At 30.9% G+C, this 25,893-nt stretch overlaps 1 protein-coding gene across 8 annotated transcripts; it reads left to right on the top strand.

Annotated features, from left to right (window-relative positions):
* LOC131930847 (phosphatidylinositol-binding clathrin assembly protein LAP) lies at positions 1–25,708 on the top strand. Of its 8 annotated transcripts, none has more exons than XM_059287504.1 (22): positions 1–286; positions 5,331–5,473; positions 6,280–6,355; positions 6,527–6,629; positions 6,837–6,876; positions 6,981–7,037; positions 7,238–7,349; positions 7,693–7,799; positions 7,904–7,945; positions 10,223–10,246; positions 11,423–11,514; positions 11,716–11,830; positions 12,691–12,750; positions 15,607–15,877; positions 16,009–16,098; positions 17,127–17,183; positions 17,897–18,703; positions 20,357–20,522; positions 20,670–20,793; positions 20,931–21,026; positions 21,300–21,475; positions 22,381–25,708. In XM_059287504.1, exons 1-21 carry the CDS (start codon positions 148–150, stop codon positions 21,465–21,467), a joined length of 2,889 nt encoding a protein of 962 aa, XP_059143487.1. In that variant the 5' UTR covers positions 1–147; the 3' UTR covers positions 21,468–21,475; positions 22,381–25,708. The 8 variants fall into 8 exon arrangements, with proteins under 8 accessions (XP_059143487.1, XP_059143490.1, XP_059143486.1 ...); XM_059287507.1 differs by lacking the exons at positions 10,223–10,246; positions 17,897–18,703 and adding exons at positions 8,356–8,391; positions 19,589–19,624; XM_059287503.1 differs by lacking the exon at positions 10,223–10,246 and adding an exon at positions 8,356–8,391.
* Positions 25,709–25,893: the final 185 nt, after the last annotated feature.

Raw genomic sequence — 25,893 nt, 5'->3', positions numbered from 1 at the left:
CTAACAGGGCGGCCATCTTGTTTAGCTAGACTAATTACCACCCCCCTTCCTGCGGTCTGCAAGGTGTCAGGCGGTGGACTGTCAAGGTGGTAGGGTCATTATTTCTGGCCCTTTATTGAATATTATTGTGTAATCTCTTTTATTCTAATGAGTAAAATGGCGGGTCAAAGCATTATGGATCGTGTGGTTGCTGCTAGGCATAGCATTGCTGGTCAGGGTCTGGCTAAATCTGTTTGCAAAGCAACAACAGAGGAGGTCATCGGACCGAAGAAAAAGCATTTAGATTGTAAGTACCTAACAATCCCCCCCCCCTCCATACACACTCCAAGAAAAATACATGTATGTAGTCACCTATCAGTTTAGCGCATTAATATAGAGATAAACTGAGATTTCTATAAGCAAGAATCTTACCACTTGCTTGATCACAAATGTTTCATTCCTTTGACTAGACTAGTCAGTCACTGACTCACCCAATCACCCCCTAGAAAAGATCTACTTTAGCTCTAGCCCAGTAGCTTAGGCTTAGTAAGTTAAATAATAGATTACAGATATAGAATTCTCTAGATCCTAATCTACGGGCCTAGATCTAATACTAATTCAAGACTCCAATTGTGACCGCTAGAGTAGATCTAAGTTGTAGATGGCCATGGCTATTCCCAGCCGGTTGGGAATAGCCGTATTGGGGCTATTCCCAGCCGACTGTGAATAGCCCCAATACGGCTATTCACAGTCGGCTGTCATTTCATACTAAATACGACTGAATAATATCTTAAAATAATATAAGCATTTATTGTGACTGGGGAATGAGGTATAGATTAAGAGAGCAGTGTTATTTTTATTTTGTTATATCTTTATAAAAAAGTTATTACCGTTAAAATTTAGTTTAACTTTTATTTAGGCTCATATCATACATATCTGCTACAGGCTACGTAGGTCAAGGATGATTAGATGATCAATTTTACACTTTAAATCTATACACTAGAATAATAGATCTAGTAATTTTTAAATGAATAATACTAATTAAGCATCAGTTTATTTGGTTGTTCACATTGCTATTCAACTATCAATTACCATTAAAAATTCACATTATCACATAGAATCTAGATCTAGAATAAATATCAGGTGAAATAGGATGTCCTTTTTCATCAGCTATTATTCAGTTTCCATCACACTTTTGTTTTTTCTCTTAGCAAAAATCTACGGGACAGGTCTTTTTTTTTTTTGCTGATATGCCAACAATTACGTCACAAACAAAAAAAAAAAATTAACAAAAATAACCCTCCCATGAGTAACTCAAGTAGAATCTAGACCTAATTGTAAAAAAAATATTTTGATAATAACAATATGAGGCATTCATTAAGGGTCAGACCAAATGGCATCTGATGGATTTGAACCCCCACCTTCTGGCATGATAGCCTAACCCTATGACCACTCGACCACACATCTTCTTACCCAATTTGATATTTTTAACATTAAATCTATCAAAAACGGTCACGACTGTGAATAGCCCCAATACGGCTATTCACAGCCGGCTGTGAATAGACACTTCGGTTGTAGATTGTAGGGTTGTTGTTGGTATCAGGGCTGAGTTTGTGGTAAAAACATGACCCAAAAACTTCCATTACTTTCTGATACTGGGCTCATGTGAGTTTTTTTTGCATATTTAGATCTAGAAGTTATTAATTTATGGTAGTTAAATAAGTTTAAAATGTCATTTCTACCTATTCGTTAAAAAGTAGAATGGTTTCTTATTTTCATAGCTTTACTATGTGGCTTAGGCCCTCTTGTGATCATTTGGGCCTATACCAAAAAAAAGGCTAATTTCAAATACGATGGCATCTTGATTTTTAAAAGGTATCTTTTAGATGAAAGTAAGATCCAGATTTGATAGATCTTGTGTACATAATAATGATGTTCATTTTTGGATTTGTTTCTTAAATCTTGAGCTATGTGCTCTAGAAATTTGTCACTAATATGTAGTAGGTCACGCTGACCCATTTGTCCGGCTATACTGCAGGCTTATAATTCATCTTGTAATAGATCTGTTGTGTTGAACGCACTGATTAACTTCTTTTGTGTTGGTTTTATCTATGAATGAATGTTTACAATTTTGTAACTTTATTTTTATTCATACTTCAATAGGCTGATGTTTTTGTAGGTTACTTTATACTTTATAAGAAAATGCTTTATAATTTTTTTTTAAACTGTCTATAAGACTACCAAAATAAAGACTAGTCATAATTGCCATATCCCAATAGCTAGATCTATATGTTAACATAAAAGGTTAACATAAAAAAATGCCTTAAAGTACTAAAGCCCAAAACACAAAGAAGAGTGCCTTGTAGCCCTTAGTTAAGATTTAAAACACATTATCAGCAAGTTATTACTTCAACTTCAAAGAACTATTTTAATTTATCTGTGCGCATGTGTGCCCAGCTGCTTTCGCCTCTTCTTCAACCGTTCTTCTCTATGTCTTCCTTGGCCGGCCCCACCCTCCTTTTTCCCTGGGGATTCCAGTCTAAAGCATGTCTTGCGATGTTTTCTTTTTCCTTTCTTAATGTGTGTCCGATCCATCCCCATTTTCGGGCCTTGACATCTGTCTCTATTGGCCGTTGCTTTAAAGTTCGCCACAGGTCTTTGTTTGATATTTTGTCTGGCCATCTTATTTTAAGTATATGTCGTAAGCATTTGTTTACGAATGCCTGTAGCTTATCAGTTTTTGTCTTCGTGACCCTCCAAGTCTCCGAGCCATAGAGCAGCACTGCCTTGACATTTGAGTTGAAAATACCAATTTTGCTCCGGAGTGACAGGGCCGTGGACCTCCACATGGGGCGCAGTGAGTTGAAGGCATATCTAGCCTTGTTGATACAACATTTTATGTCCTCGTCTACTCCCCCGTCCTTATTGATCATGCTTCCCAGATATGTGAATGTGTTTGTTTCTCCATTTAGCTGTATGGGCAGGTCCTGGCTGTTATTGATTCTGATGACCTCTGTTTTATTTTTATTGATTTTTATAATTTGTAGTTACATGCTAAAAATCACAATCAAACACACACAAATAACTATGATCTGGTAACTTTAGTTTACATATAACAAAATGGCATAAAGATAGATTCTACTTCACCTGCCCAAAATAAACAGGCAGTTTTATGCACATTACAGTGCTCAAGTGGTTTACTTTAGTTTTCTGACAGTGTAATTGTTTTATTAATGTATTTATATAAAGCATTGCTTTAGAAGCGTTTATATTAGTGCAGCAAGCAGTTTTTTAGGAGTAATCAAGAAAGACAACAAAGAAAGAGCATCCGTTCTCTATTATTTTTATTCAATTCAACAACATATACAAGTTCTATACATCATTCTAGCTAAACTCTGCAAATATGTACACAATACAACAGCAAGTAAAATGAATATGCTCATTTAGGCATATACAGATATACCATTACCAGACATGCCTACCGTCCCGCCAAAAGCGGAACCGTTCCGCTTTTTTACCCTCAAAAGTAATTTGTTCCGTCGTTCCGACTTGGACTCGTTTTGTTCCGAATTCTTTTCGAAAATAATCAAAAAAGTTAAAAGGAAAAAGAAAATTATCAGCAAAAATGCGAATTTCCCCCCAGAAAACTAGGAAACGGAAGTGAACGGCGTTCCCTGTTTACTTCCGTTTCCTTGTTGAAAAATGCCGAAACGTTCAGTATCTGTGATCGGGGAATCCCCTTCAACGTCAAAAAAACGTGTTCAGTGCTTCAGAACGGAATATTCGGAAAAATTTCCTTTTGTCAAAAAAGGAAAGAATTGTGAAACAAATGCTCATTATGAGATTTGTAATTGTGAGTTTAAAATAAACGACATTACCAAGCACAATGCAAGTGCAAACCACGTGGAGCTAGCTAAGCTAGTCAAAGAATAAAAAAAAGTTGAATTGTTTTTTACTTCGACTAAGCCTAAAAAAATCGATCAATGATGTTATAAAAGCTGAAGTTATGCTAGTTGATCTAAATCTAGTTACTGAAATGAATTTGCCACTTGCTTCATTAGATAAATTTTCTAAAGCTTTTAAACTAATGTTCAAAGAAGATAAATTTGCTAAACAATTTCAGTGTGGGAGATCGAAAGGGACAGCCATAGTTATAATAGTTAATTTAAGATTATTATTGGTTAAGCAACCGTGGATTTAAAAAATTATGTTCCTCTTTTTGGCTTCAAATTCCTCTTTTTCTGTTTGACTGTTCCTACTTTTGGTTGCCAGGGGTAGGCATGTCTGCATTACTCATCGCAAATGGCCAATGTTAAAAAAAGGGGATTTTAACCCCTCATGAAAAAATTCATAAAAAAAAATTATTAATATAGAAAGAAAATCTTTTCTGTTTTGTTTTCTCCTAAGGGAGGTCTGCAAGAACACATATTTTTTTATTTTTATATGATATTTGTTTTTTTTACCAGTTAGTAGAATTTAAAATTTTACATCTACTCAATTTGACTGAGTATAGTTCAGGCTACTAGATCTAGAAAGTATCTAGATCTAGTAGGCTAAAATTTTACCTACTTGATGAGAAGTAATACAAGTAAGTAGTCTAACAGAATAAATAAAATTATCTAAATGCAAGACTATTAATAAATGAATGATTGTCCATATTGTTTGAAAAACTTGATGATTGGTTGTAATTTAATTAAGAAATAGGGTTCAGTTTTTTTCATAGAAGTATCTTTGACTATAACATTGAAAAGCAGGCTCAAATCAATATCCTGAAGTTTAAAAACATTAACATTATTTAACTCAAGAGTTTTAAAATATTAGTTTTACCCGTTTTAAGCAAAATAGGCCAGCAAAAGTAGAGGTACAGAAATATATGTTCGGTAGATAATGATTTTAAATATTCTTTAGTTCTTAATCATTTCTTAACTTTGTACTGATTGACATTAAAAGCATTTCTTACTTCTTTTACAGTATAATTTCTAAATTCAATGTAGGCTTAAATATTAAAAATACACACAAAAAAATTGTAAAAAACAAGGAATGACTTAAAAACACTTTTGGGTGGCTGGTCATGTGTAAACAATCTCATTTTTTGCAAGTATAGTTGCAGAGGTTATTGAAAATTATTTCAGTCCCTTAATTAGTTACAATTTACATTGGTGTTTCAATAACTTATATTGATTATACCTTGCAGTTAATTGCCATTGATTTAAGTCATAAACACTGGTTTTTGAGTAATTTGAGGTATTGTTGCAAATCGGTCACTTATCACAGACACAGGTACAATTACATCTTTAATATAACTCTAAAAAAGAAAAAAACTGTTGACATATGCATTATTTTATCCACAGATCTTTTGCAGTGCACAAATGAACCCAATGTTTCTATCCCACAAATGGCAGACCTGCTTATAGAAAGGACACAGCATCAGAGTTGGGTGGTGGTGTTCAAGGCTCTCGTATCTATACACAATCTTATGAATTATGGCAATGAGGTGAAATTTTTTGTTTGCATTAAAAATATAGTCTAAAAATAATCTTAAGAGATTGGTAGATGTCATCTTTATAAAAAGATAATTCCATCCTTGTACCATATTAACCATATTAGATATAAATATAAAATTGTGTATAATGGCAACTGCCACATGACTGCTCCATTGGTCTAAGCATATGAACACTGTCCTAACCATGTACATGTGCTCTATTTATTTAAATATTAATAATAATACCCAACTGCTATATAGGTTTTATTTCCCAATAAATTTGTAGTAACACCAATTTTGAATAGTATTAAGTATAATGAGTAGGCCTACAGTGGTGCATAAGAGTTGTCTGCTAGGCTCATGTTCTGATATCCTAGTTAACTTAATAAAGATGGGGTGACAAAATAATGATTTGGACAGGGTTTTCCCCCTTACAAAGTTATATATTAAAGAAGCATGAGATAACTGGACTGTTATGGGGGGGGGGGGGGGGAATAAATGATGGGTGTTCACATTATATTGCCTGCCTGGTGGTCCATTTCTAATGTACTTTTAATTCTCATGTGATTGGACACTGACTTATGAACAGTCAACATTCTCATATGAAACTATTGTTTGTTTGCATGCAGTGTAGGGAGGAACAGTATATAGAAAAATAAATAATTTCACTAGAAAAGAAAATGTGATCTCTTTTAGTTTGTAATATATTACATTTTTATTATTATACTGTTATATATAAATATATATATTTACTATAGTTAGAGTATTCTAATCATAAATTAACCTTGCAAATAAATTATTGTTTAATTACTCTGCAGAGATTCACTCAGTATTTAGCATCTAACAACTGTTCATTTAATCTCAGTGGCTTTGTGGACAAAGGAGGAGTTCAAGGTCAATCATATTTTATTTTTGAAGACTGAAATTGAAGCAGTTTAATTTCATAGTTTATAATATGATATTTCTTAAAATGATACTGATATTTTTATTGTTTAACTGAACTTGTATTCTTTTATTTTTTAATAATTTATAACTTAATAACATACAAATTAAATCTTTCATTAGGTTATGACATGTCAACCTACATTCGACGGTATGCTAAGTATCTGAATGAAAAAGCTATATCTTACAGGCTAATGGCATTTGATTTTTGCAAAGTGAAAAGAGGGTAAAAATATTTGTATCTTTTGTCTGATAGAAATGTACTAACCTGGTTATAATTAGCACAATTTAGTTTTAGATTTAATCTTTAATTTGTTATCTCTTATCATAGCTCAACAGATAAGAAGCTAGTAGGATTTGTTTAATCAGCTACTCGAAATGCTTGCATGTTGCATATGGCCTTGATATTGATTTAGTGCATTTTTGCTTTCAGAAAAGACGATGGCTTGCTTCGAACAATGAATACAGATAAGGTAAATACTAAATGCAGATGATCAGACAATACAATATTTTGCATTGCCCATATTTAATGTTCTCTAAAATTAAAATTCTTATGGGTCATATTTTTTCCTACCAGCTTTTGAAAACACTGCCGATATTACAGCAGCAATTAGATGCACTGCTGGAGTTTGATGTGAGTTTTATTTGTTTCTTACTGTTCAGAAATAGATAATCTTTTTAAAATAGCTTACTTTCTAGCAGTTAAATCACAGTTTATTAAAAAATATTAATAATGGTCTGTCTCCCAAAATGCATTTGTTGAGATTGTTCATTCAGTTTTGTAAAGAAGCTAATAACTCGCATTATTATTAAAGATTTTGTCGTAAATTTCAGTGTACACCAAATGAATTAACTAATGGTGTTATAACAGCCTGTTTCATGCTGCTTTTCAAAGACCTCATTAGGTTGTTTGCTTGTTACAATGATGGTGTCATCAATTTGCTAGGTAAGTTTATGACTGCTGTGTGTATGGTAGTTATTTGCAATGTTACTTCTTGCTTTTATAATCTTAAGTTAACAAGTGTTGTTAAGAAGATAGAGAAGGTACAACATTAGCAAAATTGTTAAGTAGGCCATAGCACATAATTGCTTTAATAAGCTATTAAATCTTGTAGGACATCCCTGAATTTTCCAAGCCATTATGGTTACCTGGGAAAGTAAAGATGGTCCAAACAATCCCATTGTATGTTGAGGTCAAAAAACATAAAACATTAATGTATTTTTGCGTATGTACTGTGAGATCTGAAAGAAAGCTATTTTGATATTCTATTTGACTTTTTCCCCCACAGAGAAATATTTTGATATGAACAAAAAACAGTGTAAAGATGCATTGGACTTGTATAAAAAGTTTTTGGTTAGAATGGATAAAGTCTCAGAGTTTTTGAAAGTTGCAGAGGTAATTTTAAGAAATATGTTGTTGTATTTTCTTATTGCTTAAGTTAGTTGTTCAAAGTTTGAATGTTGTTCAGAAAAATTATTTTTAACTTTTCTGTGTTACAGAATATGGGTATAGATAAAGGTGATATTCCAGACTTAGCAAAGGTAAGGAGTAAACAATTTGGTTGTTTTAACTAATTTTGTTACTGCTTGTTGATGTATTGTTTTATTGATATAATTTTTCACTATTGTTTATGTGATATGTTGTATTTTCAAAATACAAGGGGTGGGGGCTATTTCCTATAAACTATTACCAAAACAAAATTACCATTTCCATCAAAGAGAGTTGGTTTAATTTTTTTGTCAGCTGCCAGTTTCCTTTTTATAACATAAGTGTAAATTCTGCATTTTGTTCTCATGCTACCTCTATCTGACTTTGAAAAGATGGCAGTTTTTGCTTTTAGGGAGACTGTGCCTTTTTAAAAATGTTACTAGAAAATCTACCATCCTATTGCTATTGGTGAAAAAAAATAGATTCCTCCGGGTAGATGTTAATTACTTAAATCTTATTGTAGGATGAAGGGAGCACTATTTCTCCCATGCTTCAGAAGGTTTGTTGTTGTTATAACCTATGCCTCAGTGCATCAGAACCATGCCAGTTTGTTCACTCCACAATTCTTGAAGTTTGCTATTCCACATTTTCCGCTTATTTTAAATAGATAACTGAGCATTTTGGTCTTGTGAAATATTTTTCATAGACTTATTTAACTACACATTCTCTGACTCACAACTTAGGGTCACTCTTTTTAAGGCATAGACACTAAATTATTTTACTAAATCCATTCTGTAGTCATATCAGAGAAAAATCTTTTCTTTTGTCTGAACATTCTATCAGTTTGAATGGTAGGGTTGGCTGTAATTGATATCTATCTTTAATTTAAAACAATTTTTTTTCACACACATTTTCTTTGAGATTGTTATCGTGCTAATGATTAGTCACATGAGACAGCTTTTTCTTGCTAAAGCAGTTTAAGAAAATTGTGTTCAAATAAAATTGTGAATCAGATAGTTAAGGAACTTGTTTGTCTAAAAACAATAGCCAGACCGAAAAGATGATTTATAATATTAAAAGAATAAATAATTAAATGGCTTATTGCTCGAAATAAATTAAAACTGGTACTATTCCAACTTTAAATCTATCAATTCTGTCAAATTTTGCTTTAAGTACTCCAGTATACACAATTATTATATAAATAACGAATCATAGCAATAACCACTTGTTCAGTTATTCCTGTCCCATCTTACCTACCACCCCATCTACTAAATAACATCATGTTAAGCAATCTTTTACTTTAGTCATGACTCTGATTGGTCAATTTATGTTTTGGTGACTATTTTTCTACCTACATTTTAGTCTGTTTGTACACAATATATAAAGTGGACAAGTCTGTTTTAAAATTACTTTTCAGTCACTTGTTAAATTATCTGTCATTTGTTTTATTCCTTTAAGCCAGTTCTGTTTTTCTCTTTTTAAGTGAAAAGTTTACTTTTAAAATATATTTTTGTGCGATTTATATTATCTATATATATAATTCTCTTCTTCGAGCCGTTAGAAAACAAGCTGCAAACGCTCTCCCTACCTCCCCACCCCTACATGGTTTTAGTGAGCTGTGTTCACTCTAAATGTTTACAAGCAGAGCCAACGATTTTAAACGTAAGGGGGGGGAGGGGGGGGGGGGTTATGGTCCTTAACGAGCTACTTATAGTGTTTTAAAGAAATATTTTCAGTGTCAGCGTTGGTACTGTCGAATTCACAAATTATGAATTATTGAAAATTAGAAACAATTAAATAGCGGCGTATGTTATGCCGCGGGCCGGCTCGTTTTTAATAATAACAGTCTTAGAGCAATCTTGTTCATTACATAACCCACTCTTTCTTTATTGGTAGCGTTTTGGTGTCAAATATTCCATTTTAAAATTTATTTATTCATGTTGTAATATAGCCTATATTGAATGTATGAACTACTGAGTTAGTTTGTGTTAAACCTTTATATTTTTTTATATGCCCTTACATTTTTTTTTTTACTAATAAAGGGATCTGTATATAGAATTCCACTTGATAGTTTTGTGGATAAATTTTTTTTGCGAACCTCTTTTGGGGAGATACAGAGTTTATTAACAAATATCTAACCAAATGTTAAAATTATAACCCATTAAATGTCTTACAAAGTCGTTAATTGAGATAAAGTTTTCTTAAAGCTGGTTACAAAATAATGTCAAAATTAAAAACGAACTCCCTGCTGTCTCTATGATATTGTTTTTTTTGTTATTAACATTAGATTGTTTATTTACTTGAAAATTCTTTCAAGAGAGGTTCTACTTTATGTGCTGTTTTGTTTTAGATATTTTTTTCCTTTTTTGTTTCCTGAATATTCATTTCAGGGTATGAAAGCAAATTCTACCTCAGTAAGTGTGTTTGCAAGTATTTAATCTTTAGCAAAATCTAATAGTTTTTTTTTATATAACGCTAATAACTGCATTATTTAAAAAAAAAAGGTTGACTGTATCCAGATAAGAGTACCTTTCTGGATAAATTTGCTTTTAGGGCATAAGTATTCTTTCCTTGCAACCACATACTGTTAAGTGTAAAGTAGCACCTCTCTTTTTTTTTCCTACCTTCAATTTATTTTCCCCCTTTTATATGAGTATCACATCTATTCAATTATTTTAGTTAAGACTATGTTGTAGATTAAAAAAAAAATTATGATATGTGTATCCAATTAAAAGGATTAGAAGGGAACATATAGATATGAATATTTACCTGCATTTAATAAAAACAGACATGAATCATGCATTTTTTTCTTCAGAAAATATGTTTTTCTATCACTTATATAAAAATAGTTTTTCTATCTATAGACTTGAACATACAGATGAACTGATTAAAAGAGTGTCTTTGTTAGTCATTTTCACTAGGTTATCTTATTAATTTTTGGGAAGCCACTTTGTCAGTGACAATTTTTGAAGCATAACAGACAAATCAATTGATTTTCATTTAAATATGTACAAATAAGAAATGTTTCTAGACTTCAAATTTTGACTAGCTTAATGACTAGAGCTAGGTGGTGATTGCTATTCAAATGAACAAAAAAAAAGGTTCTAAATATTAATAGTTGGTGGAAAATTATGGTGTAATTTCACTGTTTCAGGTTTAGTGTCATATTGTCTTATTTTTAGAATGTAGAACTATAAAACTGCTGAACTGCATCCAAAATTAAGACTATTTAGTTATACTACTAATTCTAACAGCATATAGATGCTTATGCTAGTCTTTTTGACTTGATTTTGGTATTTTTAAGTAAACAATTAAAATGTAATTAAAATCATTTTAAAATAGTCTATTACTAACAGCATGAATTTTGCTTTTATATAATAGGTATAATATTTTGAAGTTTATGGTGATCTATTATAATTATAAATTTATAAGTACCAATTAAGGATTGTATTTTGTGATTTTTCTGCCATGACAGTACAAAAAGAAACCATATGAATTTATTACAAAAATTCTTAGTGCCACCTAATGGTTATTATTATTATAATTTATTAACTTAGTCTGCCATTGACATTTTTTCATATATGATACAGGCACCAGCTAGTTTATTAGATGCATTAGAACAACATTTGGCTTCTCTAGAAGGAAAAAAGGGAGTCGCAACCACCCCAACCAGTGCTAGCAAGTATGATCTTTATTTACATTTTTTAAAACAATTCATGTCTAAATAACGCATCAAACCCATCATTGTGGTAGCTTCACTGCTTGCTTAATTGAGAAATATGTTTCATTTTCTGATGGCTAGGTTATATAAGGGAAAATAAAATATTTCTTGCATAAGCTTTGCAAGTTAAAGTAATAAACCTGTGATTCTGTTGTTTTGCAGGCCTGTTGGTTTTGCCTCAGCTCTAAACACAATGACAACAAATACTTACAGTGTATCAGAAGCAGAAAGAAAAAGAATATTGGATGAAGAGAATCAGCAGTTACAAAAACTCAAGGTTAGTGATACGAACTGCCATTTACTTTATACTGCAAAGCATTTGCACACCAAAAAGGTTAATAAATATAAAAATTACTTTTTTCATTCTTGCATTTCACCTTCTTAATTTTGTAGACATTTTTACAAAATATATTGATTGTAAAATTGAACTCATGTTTGTTTTCTGTTAAATGCGACAACTAACAATCTTTGATTTGGTCTCTTATAAATGTTGCATTTCAAAGCATAAGAGTTACAGTTTGTTTGAAAGTGGCTGTGCATATTCAATATATTTAAACCGCATACTTTACTGTACATCAATCTTTTCTTGCTTACATGTGTATTTAAAAAAAAATAAAACCTTTTTATTTTCTAGATATCATTCACAACATTGAACTAACTTATAAAAACTATTGTTAATTTCTTTTAATGTTTCAACATTCTTCAATTTCTTTTGCTTAGGCTACTAAAAGATTTATTACTTATCCTGCCAACCTTTCGATGTCAGATCACTTATGATTTTTATAACATTTGCTTTTTCAGATAATTTGCTTCATATAAAAAGTCTAACACACATAGTTTAATCAAAGTTTTGTTGTTTCATTAGTTTCAAGTTTTTATTAGTTTCAAGTTACTTATAATAATTTAAATATGTTGTAAATGAATACCTAATAGATAATATGTTTGCTTTGATCAATCTTTTTGCTTCATATTCATATATCTCCAGGCTTTAAATATGAAGTGTTACAATCTCCAGTTTAATCCCCTTTGATGATTTATCTATTATAAACAAGTAAAGCATATAATTTAAAAAATGTGAAATGCCTGGCAAAATGTAAGCACATGCATTATGTAAATGAAAACTATTTCATCGGGCAGGCTACAGATGAACCTCAACTGAATGTTGAGGCAGAGGAAGGAGACACTGAAAATATCTTTGTGAGTAATTCTAACAGTTACCAAAACAGCCATTAGCAGAAATGGTCTCTGCTATTTTATTTACTTTTACACAAATGTTGTTCCTCATTCCTACTTGGCGCAAGGTCACTAGTTAGATTATGTGTCTTCCAGTAAATGTATGTGTAGTTACCATATATTTCATTCTATTGAATATTTTAAAGAAAAATGGTTAATGAAATGTTTTGTTATAATCATAATGTGTCAGAATAAACTGTTTTTAAAAAGTAAAATCTGGAGTCAATAAAAATTTCTGTGAAAGAAAATGATCCAGTGGCTCATAATTTCTGAAATATCCAAAAAGTGTTATACTTTTTAAACAATATTAAAGCATTATATATAGACAATGAAATAACAATTTGAAGTAAAATGATTTTTTAAAAACAGCTACTTGATTGAAATCAATCTATTTTTAAGCCACACTACTTAGCTAGCACATTGTTTCATCGATTGGTTGGTAGGCTTGATTTTTTAAATAGACATTAAATCTGTAACCTAAAAAAAACCCACTAGTTTTTATGCTTTTGTTGAAGCATGGATTACATTTGAAACAAGAAAAATGAAGTCTCTTTTGTAGTTGTGCGTGTAGTAATCATGAACGAGATAACCTGTTGAATTTTTTTGTAAATATCTAATTATGTATAGTCCTTTAAAATTGTTGTTTTGTTTGTTAAGAATGCCCTTTGTTGCATGTATTGTTTCATTCTTTCATTTATTATTTGGATACTCAGTTATTTTATGCATGAAAATTATGAAATGAAGAAATCCTTTTTTTCTAATAATAATCTGACTCTCCTAATTGCACACTTAACCACAACCAAACACCCTGTAACACTTAGTTACAGATAGGTAATATTTTTCTTTTTACCCGCCTACCTGAAAAAACTTAACAACTTGAGCATGAAATTTTCTCTAAAAAGATTTGGGTTTGGAAAATTGCCTTGTTATCAAGAAACATTTCCATACTACTTCATTCTTCATTTTAGTTATAGTGTTAAAATTGTGTCCTGTTTGAAGTTCAATTAAAGTATTTGCTCAATTTCAGCAGTTCATGCTGTTCTTTACAAATCTGATAAAACATAGATTTTAAAATGAAGAAGTGCCAATATGTTTTCTTTCTCTTGTTGACTACAGATATTACAACTTGACTTAATTTTTATATAGTTCATATTCATCATTGAATTTTTATTATGAATATTTATATATATATATATATATCAACATTTGTTTACTTATTATTACATTGAATCAAAATGTGTTAAATATAAAATATTGAGCCTTTTGGTAAGAATTTTAAATTGGCTGTTTTATTAACTTCCTTTCTTCCAGCATATATGGTCAGTTTCTACCTTTTCCCAATAGCCATGTCACCCTTGTGCCATTTTCATGATTTTCTTCTTACAGCTATGTAGGTGGGTAACTTCATTTATAAACTGGGGAAAACTTCTACCCTACAGGTTTTAGCATGTAAAGCTACATGCATTTAACCAAGCTCTCTGTTCCAGGGCATTTGTATTTAAAAGTTTTTAGTATATGTGGGTTACTTGCCCACAGCAACATATTTTTATACAAGCAGATAGGTTTCAACCTGTATGTTTGGTACCATTACCATCATGCTTAGTGCCTGGAATAGGTAAGTAAATGTATTAAGACATAAGAGTAAAGGGCAGATTAATTAAAGTTCATTTTTGCAGTCCATGTATGATTATCTGTGAATATCTGTCAATATAGTCATCAGGCCTGATTTAAATTGGGTGCTTGTCACAGCTCACTGGACTCGAGAATTCTAGCTACACTTGTTTCAAGAATTTTTGTTTGCATTTATACATTTTGATTCTTTGTTATTCTGTGCAGCTTATATGGTTTTCTTACATGGATGGTGGTAACAAATCAGATTTCATACACAAATACACATTACTTGTTTATATGTCAATGTCTAGTAAACGTCAAATGACATAAAACCATCTGTATCTTAGCATTTATTCCTAAATTTAATAAAGCTTGCATTCTTACCCTACTAACTAAAGCTTATAAATAAAGCTACTAATTGCTGGAATGATATATTTAAAGGAACTTAGTTCTATTTATGTCAAAATAAAATTTATAATTTTCTTTACATCAATGGTAGAATATAGTTAAATGAATAAAACACAATTTCTGCAGAGATCACTAGTACAAGTCACATTTTGATTAAAATATAAATGTAACTACTTAGGTTCTAAAAAAAACAACTCTGTTAAACTAGGTTTACTTTAACCTGACAAATTTTATCAAATTATTATAAAGATGTATTAAATACATCCATTATAGTTATAGCGATACATAGTTGCAGTTAAATATGTAGTCTTTATATTACTAGATTCAAGAGTTAACTTTTAAAATGCTGCTTTTCTCCTGTTGATTTTTGTGTGGGTTCCCTTAACTTAAATAATGTCATTTATTTGCTAGTCTTTATAGATCCAAAACTTTATGTGAACTGCTGGGAGTTTTATGGATAATTATGATATAAATTTTAGTCTTAGACCTTTTTGTTTTGCTAATGCCTCAATATTATTTCAATACTTGTTTTATAATTATCTTCAGTATGTTTGAAGACAAGTAGTTTATTTGATGATAGTCAAAACTTATGTTTTGCATTTTTTGTAGTTTTGAAACAGCTGAATTAAGTAGCATATATGCTTTGTCTACCATGAAATTATTTTCATCCATTTTAATATTTATTTAAAACATAATAAGCTGTTTGTCCTTATATAATCTTTTTATTAATCTTTCACAATTTTTTATTAATTAATAATTTCAGTCATAAGTCTAAAATCATACATTTTTATTTAAAATTAGGAACAAAAATTAAAGGAAGCATCATCACCACAACAAAAGGCTGCACCAACTTCTAACAACCCCTTTGCCTCACCTGCAAGTACATCACAAGCACAAAATCTATTTGGCTCCCCAACAGAACCTGTTGCTCCTTCTTCATCTAGCAGACCAAGTGATGATCTCCTTAGTTTAGCTGGAAACCCTTTCATGGATAATGTTCAGAATGTAATGGCATCAGCTTATCCTGTTCAGAGTAATAACCCATTTGGTGCACCAAGTTTCCAGACCAATGGTAAAATAAATTACTGTGTTAGATAGTTATATTTTAAATAGTTAAGGATTTTGATTGTTAAAAGTTATATAAATAGTTCAACAAGTGGCTCCAGTAATTGTCTACATAAATAATTATTCCTTTCCATACAGGCTTTGCAAATTCATCTGGAAGTAGCAATGTTTTTACATCAGATGCAGATTTTGCCAAAGCCTTTAGCAATGGAGGAACAAATGCACAAGGTACTTTTTTTTTTTACAATTTCACACATAGAAAATATATTTTTAAATAAACATTATTGTGGCTAGACAAGAGTTATTGTTTGAGCACTTGCAGGTTTAAACGAGGTTTCCATTTGTCCAGTTGTTCTTCATTGTTTTGTAACATTATTTTTGCAAACTGTTTCATTGTCCTCATTGTGCTGCTCATTCTCAGTATATGTCATATATGATTTTATACCTTTTTTCTCTTAAAGTTGTGAATCAATGTATGCTTACTTTTGGCAATGTATCATTCATATAATCCTTATAAAAATTGATTAACTTTGATTTCAAAACTTAAATTTTTTTTTATAAGTGTACCTTAAAAAACCATTCATTACACCAGCTTATCAGTGTTATGTATACATTTTTCTTACAGTATGTTGGGTTTATTTTTATTGGTACTACTTATTCTGATAAATTACTACATATTATAGATCATCAATGATCAATCCAGTTTTTAAAAAAATGAGTAATAGCTATATAATGTAAGTTTCTAATAAGATAAATAATTTTGCATTGATGTGCTGTATTTATACTTAAACATTAATAAATGCAGATTTGTAGATTTATTTTCTTTTGGCACGTAGTCAAATCATAGAATTTGGTTGTATTTATTAATCAAATTAATTTGCTTTGAATTTAGTGGATTTAATCTAATTATTGGTTTTTATTTTAAGGGGTAAAATAATACCACCCTTCTTCTTTATCAACCTGTTATCAATGCACGTTTTGCTTTTTCTGAAAATTCTCTCTTCACTATCTGCATGCTAACATTTTTACTTCTACGTCTCCTCTTGCTACTTCATTTCCTGATTGCCTATTTGGCTACAACTCATATGGGCTTTGTGTACATCGATGCATCCTCAATCTTCTCTCAACAACCACTACTACTGCTTCTACAACCAACCGCCACTAAAATGTGTGTGGTTTGCATGGGTGTACTGTGTTGCTTCACCCATGATATTGGATTGGTACTGAATTCTGTTTCAACTTGTGGATGTATACAGCTGTTTCAGGGTTTGGCCTTGGTCCATCTGTGACGCCAATCTCCAATGCCCCACCAGGTATAAGATTTAACCTTAAACCTCTCTAAGCAGATCTTTCACAATAGCAAAGTAACTAGGTTATTAAGTAGTGTGATGCAGCTTGAATTAATACAATAAACAAAAAGTATTTTTAAAAGAAATAAGATTAAAAGAATACAAAGCAGTGATAATGAAATAAAAATAGTACTCGCATATTTGCTAAATTGTTTCAGTGTTTTTCTTTAAGATTCTGTTATTACTTTTAAAACTTTTTATTTGATTTTTAATTTTTTAAACAATATAGCACTTGAATTTTAAAACCATGTTGGTTTTTTGTAAATAATATAAATCAGCTCTTGTGTGTCAAATATTAATGCTTAAAAATAAAATATCTTGTAATACCTAAGATCTTTTTAAGTAGAACTGCTATTTTTGCTCCTTAAGTTATATGCGCTTTCATCCTAGCTAATACTAATATTGCCTATACTAATTACTAGTGTTCCTAGCTTTATTTTACCAAACTGAAACAATATGGCTTATGGTTATATATTTATCAATTCAGTTAAATTGTTTTACTTTTAAATTCATTCAGAATGTTATTTGCTGAGATATACTAAGTTTCCTTACCATAATATATTATTAATATTTGATAAGCATTTCATTTTAATACTAGTTCATTGATATATTTTTTTCTTTTTTCTCTCACAACTGCTACCTCTACACTTAACTTAATGCTTTTTCTTGGAAACCAGTAGATCTGGACTTGGTTACTTCCTTTGACCTATTAGAAGGGTCAGGGGGAGTTTCAGTAACTCCTAGTCCAGGGTTGTCCTCTGACTTTACTGTGGGAGCTGGTCAGCCTTCTCCTGCCCCATCATCACATTCTTTGGGAGGCCCTTATTCTGGATTTGAGAGTGATAACATGCAAATTCCCTCTCCAGTAGCAGGGTATGGGACAAACACCATGTCCTTAGATTCTTCAGGACATTTTAGCAGCCCATCTATGTCAGTTCCAATGCATCCAGGTGGTGGGATGCCTAATCTGAATCAAAGCAACTTTTATGGTCAAGCACCTGTTGGAATGATGGTTCAGGGAACACGTCCTGGGCCAGGCCAGAGTTATTATCAGACACCAGGCCAGGCTTTACCTGTAGTTATTCCAGGTACCATTAGGCATCCAGTTGGAGTAACAGCTCCCGGGAGTCCTAATTTGGGTGTTGGAGGCTCTCCAGCTAGAATAATGACTAGGGGTGGGAAATCACCAGCTGCCTCCCTGTCCTCTTCTCCTTCAGGACCAGGTTTAGAAGATGCTGTTAAAGCTCTTGGTCTAACAATGTCCCCTTCTAAGGGAGTTGGTAAAAGTAGCACAAAGCCAGAATCTAGGCCCCTGTCACCAGGCCAACCCACTAATGCTGGGGTTGGTAATGCTGGTCTTTTTGGGTATCCAATGGGCAACATTGCCCCTGGAAGCTATGGTGAGATGGGTGGGGAAGGTGACCAGCCTGACCCAACACTAAGTCAGGGCACCCAGGAATATGAACTCACTCAATCAGGTCAAGGTATTTCATCAACAATCTTTATTTATGTTAGTGTAAAATTTAAATGGCATTCATTCATCAATGTTATTTTTTGTTGTAGTCCTAGAACTCAGTTACTTTCCATTTTTGCTTATATTTCTTGTTTGTTAGAAGTAAATAAATGGAAACGACCTTACAAAAGAGTTCTATTTCCTTATGGACTTCTTACCCAGATTAAGAATTGTTCCTGAAACTTAATATCTGCACTTTATTGTGTGTTAGTGACATTCACTTATGTCTATTTGTAAATGTATTGTAAACCTAGTTAACTAGTATTTCAGAACATATTGTAGATGTTGAAACAATAATCTCACCTAAACTTGTAGAAGTTGATTTAGTATTCTAATTAACATTTTTTCCTGAATTTATTTTATATTCGTGTTTTGATATGTTTTATTTTTGTAATGCAGTCTTAGATAAATGAATTTTTTAATTGAACTAGTTGCTTATTTTACTCAGTGTCTATTATTAATGTGATATTTAAATATGTTGGTTAATATTTTTTCTAGATAATTTAATAAAACATAATAGCAAAGCAAAAAATATAGAAAGATAACTTTTGTAAATTGAACTCTCTTGGTAATGTCATTTAGTTATAAGCAAATGTAACTATTTCTTTTATCTTAATACTCAAGACTTAGTCAATCACCCAAAATTTTTAGTTCTGTCAGTAACAGATTGTCTCACCTTCTAAAATGATGTTTAAATGTTCCTTTTTAAACAGGTTTTTTGTTTTACTGCACTTGCTTTTTATTTTAAAACCAAGTTAGTAAAATTTTAGCACTAAAAAAAACATTCTGCCAACATAAGATAATGAATTTAAATAATATTTATTATTTCATTTAAACTATCTTTTCACTCTTTAAGGTCAGTTCACATCAAATTACTTAAACACGATTCAAGGTGAACTGATTTACTTTTTTCAGCTGGTTGAAAATTTATTTTCCTTAATTTTTTTACTACTAATTTAAATTCTTAACAAGTATTACTCCTATTTTAATATTTAAAAACTGTATTATACCTTTTCACAGTAATACAATTAAAAAAACTTCAGCTTAAATCAAATCTTCATAACATTTTTTGCTTTTTAACTTTGTCTATTTGGATGCTCTATCATTGCTCTACCATCCTGTGTTTTTCCCTATAATACTTGCAGTTTTGATGTAGATGTGCCAGTTAATGATAAACATATTTAAAGTAAAACAAATCTAGTAGTACCAAGTCTGCATGTAAATTTACATAGATCTAGCAATGATTTTTTAAGAGGTTTCATTGTAATTAGATTGAATAGATTTTCTATATTTGATTTGCATGATATTTGTTTCTTTATTCTCAACATATTTAGTTGCAGTTTGTTTTAATATTGTGTTAATATTACAATTATTTTTTTTTAATAATATGTGATCGTCTATAAAGGTTCTTGAATACTTTTCATAAGTAGCTAATTAGAATTCTAAATTAATAAGAACTGTAAAAACATTTTAAAAATAATTGACATAAAACAGCAACTTCACAGTACAAAGTTATTTTCAATTCAGGATTACAAAAACTCCTAAATGTTTTTATAGTGGTAGCCTATTTGTATGCAACAATAACTTGTTGCACATTACATTAATAGTATTAACTTTTATTAAGGGTTCGATGCATTTGGGGATGTTCTCCAACCTATGAACAAAACATCACCGTCCCAAACACCTCAGCCATCACTGCAAGCTAAGCCTATTGGCAAGGACTTAGATACTTCATTGGCTTCTATAGCTTCAAATCTCAATGTGCGCGGAGGTGCCACTGCATCTAAAAAGTTTGTATTTACTTTTTAAAATTAACTTATTTGTACACAATTTCAATACCTAGAGATTGGTAAAAATGAACTTAAAGACAAAAGTTACCCATTCACATTTTTATTACATATATCCTATATACATGTATATAATCCTTTAATAATCAGAGATCATCAATGGCAGCCTAAAGGTGAAAGTAAACTAACAGGAGGAAATGCATTCCAGCGTCAGCCAGTTGCACCATCTACCACAACACCATGGGGAGCTCAGCCGGTCTTCCAACAGCCCATGGTACTTTAGCTCCTTTTTTGTGTGCATGTTTTCTTTTTCTTATTTATGAACAGATGCATGCACATAGACATGGTTTAAAGTTTTAGATTTTTATGCGTAAATTAGCCTTACACTGATAAAACTTACGTTAATCTTAGATGGGAGCTCCTGGAGCACCGATGATGTACCCTGCACCAATGGGAGGAGCGCCAATGGGAGCACCTATGGGAGCACCGATGGTTCAACCAATGATGGTAAGTTTGGTAAAGGTTTTGTTCATTTATTTTTCTGTAGTGTATCTGTTTGGGATGCTTTGTTAACTTAGTATATGTACTGTAATGCACAACTTTTTTTGGTGACAATTTATAATCAACAAAAAGTGTGATTTTAAACTAGAAACCATTTGCTAGTGTACTGAAAAACTTTCTAATCTTTTTTGGTAATTTTGTTCTTAGAATTATTTTTTTGTCATTTAGCATTGTTAAATAGTGTGACATTTTGGCAGAGCTTTTAAACTTGTATTTTAGATGGGCCAACCTATGGGAATGGGAATGGCACCACAAATGGGTATGCCTAATCCAAACATATATGGAATGCAAAGGATGCCAATGATGGGTGGCTTCCAACAACCTCGGCCTCCACAAGCACAAGCAGGGCAAACTGGCAATGTGAATGATCCTTTTGGGGCATTGTGAGACTGATGGTAAGATTTGCTTTGTCATTCATTTTCAATTTATTAGCATTTTATGTTTCCGATTTCTCACAAAACCATAAGAATTATTTATCTTGATTCCACTGTCTATCCCCTGTCATGGGAACTGTTGGAAACTTAAGAGCAAAATTTTGACCACTACTATTAAAGTTTAATCAGATTTAGAAGAATATAATTTGTTGCACATTAATAAATGGAATAGAACTGCTTTAAATCCCGATGTAAATATTTAGAGTAGCTACACATCACACCTAGTCCCGATAATCCAATGCTCAAACACCAAATGGTTACCATAATAAAATATGTATTGTGATCAATTTATTGGTACATCTATCTTCATTTAATTTTACTCAATGCTATACATTTCATTATCAATTTTTAAAAACAAATATACTGCATATATTGCTTTGAACCCTATGAGAATGGTGACTATGGAAAAATAATCTCTAGGCAGGAAGGGGCAAATCATAAAAATGGGCTGGGAATAGAGGGCAAAAAGTCTTATGAGGCTGTAATTGTTAATTCATTAAACAATCCCTTTTTTTTGTGTGCACTCAGTTTCTTAACTGATGTTTTGTGCCAATGTAAATCAGAGATTAGGGTTTTTATGCTAATATTGAGGAAAGTAATATGAAAATGAGTGATTGTCTGTCATAGTAATAGTAGTCTCATATTTATCCTCCTGAAATTTGTAAAAGCAGTATATCTAACACATCTTTAGGTATTTAGTTCAGTAGATTTTTTAATGAATTTTCCTACTTCAACATTTTTTTTTATTTTAGGCCGTTTTTTCTGAGCAATAGCTTAATTTGTTTAAAGAAATCAAACTTTAAATAAAAAAACTTAAGATCCAAAGTATTATTCAATTATTTTCAATCTAATTTATTTTATTACAGATGCAGTTTTATTATTGATTCAAAATAGCAGAGAGTATGGCAGACCCAGCACACCACTAGTTTAGCGTGTGTTACTGAGTGTTTGTTGTGAACTTGGGTTTTTAAAACATTACCATGGACTATCTTACGGGTAGTGTGCATTTTTCATTTGATTTTGTTTTAGAAGATGAAATTTTGACCCAGAAAATGTAGTTGCATTAGGTTGTGCTGAACTTTGCCATGTAACATACTAGAAGAAAATACAGTTTAAAGGATGTAAAACTGAACGTCTCATGTAACAAGTTAACACCTCAGTGATGCTGTCTTCAGTTAGGATTGACATAAAGAGTGCAAATTCCAAGAATAGACATTTTAAAGACTGTACGAACTAATTTGTTTGCCTGGAGCAAGCAATAAATTAATAAGAATTTATTTGGCTTTGTCTTTGTTTTTGGTTGAAATTCACAATTTTTTTCAATGTTTTTTTTTTAAATCAGCATTTATTTCTGAGGTTTCTTGTACAAAATTTTAAAGCTCTTGTGTTTCTTTACACATTAAAAACATACTAATCATTTTTAATGTTACTATTGCTGCACCAACCTCTCCCTGCAATAATTAAGTTTGAAATAACAAATCATCACCATGCATTAGGGCCCAGTTAACTAATGATGTGCAATTATGTATTGAAAAAACTTACATTCACTTACATCTACTTTATTTTCCTCAAGGATTTAATTCTAGGAAAAATGAGAGTAGTGGCTAGTTATGTGATCTGCCATTCATATAAATTTTTATCTGTAAGGTATATCTGGCCTGGTATTCTGTTATAATATTGACTGTGGTGTAAGAGAAATGCTAGTATACAGAGCTTGAAAGCTCTAAAGGTCTGCCTTATTTTCTCCTCAAACATTTATTTCTAGAACTCAGTCATAGAACTGAAATAGATTTCCTAATTAACCTTTGTGATATTGTCCCCAAAATCACTTGAAACTTTTTTAAAACAAATGTTCACCAACAAAATATTTTAATTTGTACCTGTTTTTGTTTTCATATCTGCTAGTCTACGCATCCTAAAACAATTTATTTCTTCAATTCTTGTTTTAACTTTCACAAATTGATGAAATAATTATGTAGAGATACATTATATCTGAGTTGATGTGGGATCATGAATTTTTAACATTTATGCAAGTGTGAAGTAGAGCAAAAAATTTAAATTAAAATCACTGAAAATACATTATAGGTTAACAAGTAATACACATGATATGAAGCTGAATGGCTTCAGGGACTAGCAACAGTTCCTTATATATTTGTGAAATTTTGTATATATTGCAAGTCATGTCTTCATTTCATTTTTATAAATATTTTTTAATATCTACATGCAAGTATTAATTTTTTGGCTCTGTTCTTACTTTGCATCACCACATGCAAATAAAATGAACAAGCACATGTATAACACAATATTTTGGTTTTTGGGGCAACATTAGTAGCATTTGGTTTATAAAATGATGATGTATTATTTGCAATTTATACTATTCTGTTTCTGATTTTTCTGACTTAGATATTCACTTAATTATTCACATATTTATTTACTTCGTTTCATAAAAATCAAAAACAGACCAAGTCTAATGAACTAACAATGTTTTGTAGAATAATTATCAATGCATGAATTCAACAGTTATATACATTTTATCTCATCTACTCATTGTATCATGAATTTATCAAATGTAATTGTTCCATATTTTAAATGCAATTTAGTTCAACTGTCTTTAACTCAATGACTAAAAACAACTAATTATGTATGAGGAAATTTGTTTATACGGTTTCTGTGATATTCACCATTTCTTTTCTTTTATCGTGTAATGCTTATTCTCTATATTATAGTTAGTTACTTTTGATGTTTGAACTATACAATTTTTAGTTTCGTAAAATTCATATGACCAAATAAGTGTTAATAGCTTTTGATATATTTTAGTATCAATCCTAGCTAGAGCAATAAGTATGTTAAATATATGAAATGTTTGATCAATGATGTCATTTCACTATGACAATAAGTGTGAATAATTTAGTCAATCAAGTGGCTTGTATTTTGTGATAGTCTGATTTAGCTGTACTTTTTATAGTAAAACTTGAGTAGATAAAGAGCACTCTAATTTTTCTTTTTATTGTTGTATTTATTATTGATCTAGACCACAGGTATTAAAAAAAGTCACCCCACCAGATATTTCAAGTAAAGATTATGTATGTCTATACAAATATTTAATACTTCACTTTAAAGAAATAACATGCCTTTAAAATTTGTAAAAGATACATGTTATTTCTGAGTTATTTTCTTTATAAATCTTAGCTTACTCTTAGTGTAGTTTTTGTTGAATGTTTTTGTAGATTGCCTTGTTACATAGTACTGTTATATCACACTGTCTAGTATTCATTGATGGTTTGACCAGTGGATTGAATGAAAGTTCATTAACATTTTTATTAAGATGTAAAGAAGTAAGCAGTCCAAACTTTCTTTGGACATGTCCACACATGCTCATACTTATTTATTGGACTGCATGTCAATGTTGATTCTGCTTTGGGTAAGCAATGTGTGCAACTTGAACTAAGTCAAGCAGTTAAGTTGAATGTATTTTGTGTTGAAAAGTACATACTGAGGTTACCTACTGCTTTAAGCGCTTATTCATATAGAGCTATTTAATGCATATCATCTTAGAATTGGTTATCCCCTCAAAATATATACATTACTTGCCAAATATATATATGTAAATATATATATATATATTGGGAAGTTAAGAAGGGTAAGGTTCTAAGCGGTAACCAACATTTACATTTATTTTCTCGGTTTTAGATTGTGGTCACTGTAATAATGTAAAAGGAAAGTATGGTCTAATTTTGTGAACCTATTACCTGTGAAATGTCATACTACATCATCTCAATGGAGAAAAAGCATTCTTTTACAAATTTAGTATTTGTATGCACATTTATTGAATAAATTTTAACCAGTTATTTAACCAGTTGGATTATTCAGAAAATTGAACTTAAACAAAAAGTGTGGACAAAAATTTGGATACAACACAAACTAGTTAAACTAAAGAAATTTAGTAATGCAATGAATTTACCATTTACTTCCTATCTTTTGAATATCACTTTTGTCAGTCAGTGCTGTCTGCTGTAATTGTAATGATTGTTTTACCTTGCGAATGGATTTAGCCCATCATGAAACTCATGATGCTAGATGTAAATGTTCAGTCAGCATCAATGTTGTGCCACGTATAGCTCATTTATTATAAAATTATCAGTCCTTTATTAATTGTATAGATTTCAAAACTGGAATAAAGTCATAAGCAAAGATGTTTTTTTTCTTCAAATATCTTGCCTAACTATTATCTACCTGCTGACACCAATTTTAGTTATTAGGATTAAACATTGGAAAATTATGTTTAATATGTACAGGAATTGAATGAAATGTGTCATAACTTTAATATATAAAATATTTAATTCCACTATTAGTGATACAGAACTGTAAGTTAAAAATGT

This window comes from Physella acuta, unplaced genomic scaffold (assembly GCF_028476545.2).
Source record: "Physella acuta isolate Inbredline_101_S28 unplaced genomic scaffold, ASM2847654v3 ptg001857l, whole genome shotgun sequence".
Classification (NCBI taxonomy): domain Eukaryota; kingdom Metazoa; phylum Mollusca; class Gastropoda; family Physidae; genus Physella; species Physella acuta.
Note: the sequence above shows the minus strand (reverse complement) of the source record. Positions and strands in the feature narration are given on the sequence as shown.

Bases quoted from the DNA above. Each gene is read 5' to 3' on its own strand.
- LOC131930847 (XM_059287503.1), top strand. From the start codon at position 148: ATGAGTAAAATGGCGGGTCAAAGCATTATGGATCGTGTGGTTGCTGCT. The intron at 7,800-7,903 runs GTAATTTTAAGA...TCTGTGTTACAG, and splicing joins AGTTTTTGAAAGTTGCAGAG to AATATGGGTATAGATAAAGG. The intron at 20,523-20,669 runs GTTTGTATTTAC...TTTAATAATCAG, and splicing joins GGTGCCACTGCATCTAAAAA to AGATCATCAATGGCAGCCTA.